The sequence below is a fragment of the Olea europaea genome, chromosome 7, assembly GCF_002742605.1.
Source record: "Olea europaea var. sylvestris chromosome 7, O_europaea_v1, whole genome shotgun sequence".
Lineage (NCBI taxonomy): Eukaryota > Viridiplantae > Streptophyta > Magnoliopsida > Lamiales > Oleaceae > Olea > Olea europaea.
The window spans coordinates 20012312-20018311 of NC_036243.1; the positions used below are offsets into that span (position 1 = coordinate 20012312).

General features: G+C 33.9%; 1 protein-coding gene across 1 annotated transcript in view; it reads left to right on the forward strand.

Annotated features, from left to right (window-relative positions):
• The first annotated feature begins 2894 nt into the window (after positions 1–2894).
• The window catches only part of LOC111398035 (glycine-rich cell wall structural protein-like), a 5555-nt gene continuing 2449 nt past the window's right edge, over positions 2895–6000 (forward strand). The window contains exons 1-3 of the mRNA XM_023024995.1: positions 2895–3755; positions 5387–5516; positions 5628–5723. Of these exons, the coding sequence (XP_022880763.1) occupies positions 3007–3755; positions 5387–5516; positions 5628–5723 (975 nt within the window). The 5' untranslated portion in view covers positions 2895–3006. The remainder of the gene's footprint in view (positions 3756–5386; positions 5517–5627; positions 5724–6000) is intronic.

Sequence of the window (6000 nt, forward strand, 5' to 3'; positions counted from 1 at the left end):
AGATATAATTCATAGTTTGGTAGAGTTAGAATTTTAGATTTTAATATAAATTAAATTCAACAATTGATTAATTTAATCACATTTTTTTTATGAAATTCACAACTTTTCAACTACACGTTTCATCAATTTTTATCAAAATCTACTAAAAATTTGATTTTAATATCCACTGAAGATGGCATAATAGCTTCCCTATTATCGTTTCGAAAAGATGAAGTTTTTTCTTATTTTTTAACCACATATTTTTCAAAAAAATCACTTTTCACATAATTTTTTCCTAAAAAAAATATCTACCAATCACGAGCGTAATGAATACTTTGTTTCTTAGCCTAAGAAAACGAGAGAAAGAAATAAAACAGTTCCCGAACTTCTTCTTTTTCATATTTATATATAAATAGATTTGGATGAGACAATTCGATCGTTAACAAACTCAAATGAGAAAAACAAATGAATCCATTTTGTATAAATTAAAATTATTCGCTAATTTCTTACACTTATTTTTCGTTTAAAAAAAGAATGCATTAATGTCAACAATGGCGGACCCACGTGATCCTGTGGGGTCAAGTGATCCCTCAATTTTATCATTATTACTATTTTTTTAATTAGACGTATAAGTGAGCGAATATTTGGTATTTTTGAATAAAAAATGTTGTTTGTACAACATTTTTTTTACAACAATTTTCAGACTTAATCATGGACCCCACTCACTTGTATGTGTGTACGCTGTGAAAAAAGGAAGTGAAAAGTGATGTACTTATAGAATAGTTATTTTTGAATTTCAAAAAATCGTGTTCTTTGCTCTTATTCATAATGTCCAACGTACACTCAAAACTAGGGCTGAATAACGAAATCGTCAAACCGCAAAATTGAACCGAAATCGTTTTCTTGGAACCGTTGGTTTGGTTCCATGTGGATCTGTCAACGTTTTGGTTTTGAACCGAATCAAACTGCTTCGAAATAGTTTGATTTAGGTTTCAATCTTTGCAAACCATTTCAAACCGCTAAACCGTTTACCAAAAAAATCTGAAAATAAATTATTCTAAATTTTATTTAACCCAATTAAAATTTAACACATTTTAATTAAAAAGATACATCTATATTAGACATGATTCAATTAAACTCAAATCGATAATTATACATCTCAATTAATTAATTAATTAATTAATCATATCCAAATATTCATAAGTCATAACAACTGTGAATGTAAAACCTTCAAATTGGGTAAAGTGTTGAACAACTGATACTAAGTCCCTGTTTGATTCCCATTTTTTGGGATAAAATGAATTGTGGAATAGTAGTTTTTTGGAGAATGTGTGGTTAAAAAATAAGGAAAAGTTTGTGAAATTCGTGTATAATTATTTTATAGAAGAATATGTGGTTGAAAATGAGTTTTAAAAAAATGCAATCTTGAAAAAATGTGGATCAAACAAGGGCTAAACCACGTTTATTGATTCTCTATTACAATTGAGTAGAGAATAATATCTAGATTTTAATTCAAATTTGCACATTTCATTTCTCTCTAATAATTTTCTCAAATTTTGCTCAAATTCAAGTCAAAATACCAAAATTCTTTTATTTTTTGGTAATTATTTTTATATTCTTATTGGTATTTATATTGTTCTGTTCTAATAATTGTCTGTTTTTCGGTCTCCTTAAAGCAATTCACCAATAATTAGATTTAGTAGAAGCTTTGAATGATTCACAAAAAGTCATAGTAGTTAGATACTATTGTATTTAAATTTTTTTAATCATTTTCTTTTATTAATTATTTTACATCATTTAACTATAATCAATGAATTTATGTACTATATTTTTATATTTATGAAGAAATTGAATCATGTATTACACTTGCAGATGGATGTTATTTATATCGATTAAAAGTTTAAAATATTTATATCATGTTGTTGCATTAAAATGATTATAATTATATAACTTTGATTTGTACTTTTTTAATAATACAATTTATGTTTTAACATGAAATTTTAGATTAATACTTATGATTTAACTTATTTGATATATATTATCATTATTATTTTTTTGTTAAACCGTGGTTTTAAACCAAACCAAATCGAAAAAAAATGGTTTGAATTTGTTTGGTTTAGAAATCGAAGTGGTTTGGTTTGGTTTGGTTTGGAAAAATTTCCAACCGCTTTAAATGGTTTGATTTGAAAATTTGTCTCAAACTGTCCAAATCGAACCGTGTTCACCCCTACTCAAAACCAAAAATCACATCAGCAAACCAGAATGTAGCAACCTCCTCCAATTTAGTAGCCTCAAGATTGTTTTTCTTCACAATTTCATCCCAAACAGGCCCTTTATCTTTCGTCCTTTCTGAATAACAGTTACAGGCTGCTTCTGTGCCTGAAAACTTGAAGGACACATTTTCATGCTCGCACATTGAAGAAGCACGAGCACGAGTTACTGTAGCCTACCGCCCTTGGAGCACCCGAGTTCCGCTCGAACATCCTTAAGGCGCCCGTAAAGCACCTGATTCGGCTCGAGCGTTATTTTGGGCGAGAAAACTCTAACTTTCATCCTTTTAAAAAGAAAACTTTATGGATGCAAATAGTACAGCGATATGAAGAATTATAATTTTTGACTACACAATACAAAAAGCCTGGCTCCGTCCCTGAATGTACAATAATTTTTTCAAAGCTGTGAGTTGTTGTCATTAATTGAATGCTTCTTTCCGTATCAACTTTGACTCTTTGAATGAGAGTGAAAGAGGGAAGATGCCTTGCTCGCATGTGCCGAATTTACTATCAGAGACATAATTTTAAAGGTGGGGATATATACGTCAATAGTCTTGTTACGGCAAAAGTGATTATTAGACCAAGGTGGTTGCATTAACAAATTCGACGCGGTTTACGGATGAGAAGATGGAGATATTTAAGAGCCTATTTGCCAGTCCATTTCAAAAAACAGGGAATCCTACTCATTATATAAATCCGAATTTCGAGTCTTGGAATCTCATCGAGAGTTAGTTTTTACTGTCATATACTTGAAAAGATGAGTTCAAATAAGTTTATTTTCCTTGTCCTTGTTGGTGTTCTTGTTTGCACCGCAACTTCGAGGAAGCTTGCTGGCTCAGAGGGTTCTTTCAAGGATGAAAAAAATCTAGGTATTGGCGGAGGTTTGGGTGGAGGAGCTGGATTTGGTGGGGGTGCTGGTGTAGGTGGTGGGGCTGGAGCTGGAGCTGGTGGAGGTGGAGGTGCTGGAGGAGGAGGTTTTGGCGGTGGTGCAGGAGGTGGTGGCGGATTGGGTGGAGGAGCTGGTGGTGGATTAGGTGGAGGAGCTGGAGGCGGAGCTGGTGGGGGATTAGGTGGTGGAGCTGGAGGAGGAGCTGGTGGTGGATTAGGCGGTGGGGCTGGAGCTGGGGGAGGAGCTGGTGGTGGATTAGGTGGTGGTGCTGGAGCTGGTGGAGGAGCTGGAGGTGGAGCTGTTGGTGGATTAGGCGGTGGTGCTGGAGCTGGTGGTGGATTGGGTGGAGGAGCTGGAGCTGGTGGAGGAGCTGGTGGTGGATTAGGCGGTGGTGCTGGAGCTGGTGGAGGAGCTGGAGGCGGAGCTGGTGGTGGATTGGGTGGAGGAGCTGGAGCTGGTGGTGGATTCGGCGGTGGAGCTGGGGCTGGAGCTGGTGGAGGATTAGGTGGTGGAGCTGGAGGCGGAGCAGGTGGTGGATTGGGTGGAGGAGCTGGTGGTGGATTCGGCGTTGGGGCTGGAGGCGGATTAGGAGGTGGATATCCTGGGAAAAAGAATTAATTAGTTCTGTTTATTCCAGTTGCGACCTTGCAGTCAGGCTAAATAAAATTGTTATAATTTAAAACTCGCACGATCATCAATTGCATCTTGTGAGTCCAGCTTTATTTGTACTCTGAACTTTTAAGTGAAGACAGTAGCCCTTCAAATGATTAAAAGCAGAATGTTAAAATATTACAATCAGTCTCTCTTTTTCTCATGCATGCATGTTTCTACGTAGAGAGCGATTCGTCTCCAACGAATATCTTGCAAGATCTTGACAGTATGGAAGACAAAAATATATAAATTACGACTTTTTAAAGGCATAACTAAGAGTATGTTTGGCTTTTCTTAAAACAAGGAAAGAAGCAGTCGGCAAAATGGTCTTCATACTGCCAAGAAAAACAATTTTTTGGCTTTTATGCGAAGTCAGACATGCTAATCAAATGGACAGCAATAACAATTATGTGTCATTAATAACTTTTCGTGTACGTCTAGGAGAGTATTAAAAAAAACAAAAAGATTTTGATTAAACTCCTGTTTAGTGGATATTAAAATTAAATTTTTAGTATATTTTGATAAAAAATTTTAAAATATGTGATTGAAAAGTTGTAGAATCGATAAAAGATGTGACTAATATTAATTGTTTAACTTTGACTTAAATACATTTTCCAATAAAATAATATTATACATAAATTCAAAATTTTTCTTTATTTTTTAATCTCACATTCTTAAAAAAAAATCACTATTTTAAAGTACATTTTTCCTCAAAATCCAATTTTAATGAAGTTCAAAAGGGGCATAATTAAAAAAACTAATTAATGTTTCAGCACTCAAAACCTAATCAAAAGTTATTCTCACTTCTGATGAATGCACGCGTCTTTTAACTTTGCATTTATTGTGCAGATAATTAAAAACCGATTGAAGCCAAATTTTCGCATTTAAGCAAAAGTAGGTGCCATGCCCTAAAATTGGCTATCATCTTCTTTTCCTCTCACTATTTCATTTTAATGACACTGCATCGGCAGATAAATAATTAACTAGGAACTGTTAGTTGTTAAAAGTTCTAGAATAATTTGTAATCTTCAAGATTTCAAAGAGTTCAAATTCAAATTGAACACTCAACCTACAAAAACTTCATTCATTGAATGGTCAAAGGATAAGATTCCTAATTCAAGTTGTATACTCAACAAGCAAGCTGGAATCTAGAAATTAATATGGACAGCAATCTGATGTTCATAAAACAGCCGGAATCTGGAAATTAAAGCAGCAGCCAATTAACATTCAAGTGTTCAAACTATGCAAGCTGGAAAACATGTCTTTACAGCTGTGTTTTAACCATCAAAAGTGTGAATGGTTGTTAAAAGTTCTAAAATAATTTGTAATCTTCAAGTGCTTCTTTGAATTTCTCGAACTTATCAATTGTCATTGGCTTCGTCATCATATCGGCCGATTGGTCATTGGTATTTATAAACCCCATGCATATTTCTTTTTGATTTACTAAATCTCTTATAAAGTGATGTCGAAGCTCAATATATTTTGACCTGACATGAAAGACTAGATTTTTTGTCATCGCAATTGTCGACATATTGTCGCAATAAATTGTTGTTGGTCCTTCCTGCTCAAATTTTAAATCTTTCAAAATTCTTCTAAGTCAAAGATCTTCACAAGTCGAATTTGTAGCAGCGATATACTCTGCTTCTACTGATGATAAAGCAACGAATTTCTGCTTTTTTGAACTCCAGGAAATCACATTTGATCCTAGACAAAAGATGTATCCGGAAGTGCTCTTTCGATCATCAACTGATCCAGCTCAATCACTATTTGTATAACCAACAAGTTTGCAATTATTCTCCTTTTTAAACTCGATGCCATGGTTCTTGGTTCCTTTAAAGAATCTCAAAATTCTTTTTGCTGCTGCAAAATGTAGTTTACTTGGTTCATTCATGAATCTGGATAATAAGCTGACTGAATATGTAATATCTGGCCTTGTATTAAGATAAATCAGTGATCCAATCAATTTTCTATAGAGTGTGGCATCAACTTTTTCTGCATCATCATAAATTTGCAATTTTTCATTTAAGGCCATCGGAATAGAGATTGGCTTGCACTCGCTCATTTTTAATTTTTTGAGAAGATCAACAATATACTTTTCCTGAGAAAGAAAATTTTTTCCTCGACTTTGATTTACTTGAATCCTAAGAAAATATCTCATGAGCCCCAAGTTTGACATTTCAAAATCTTTCATCATTTTCTTCTTGAATTCAT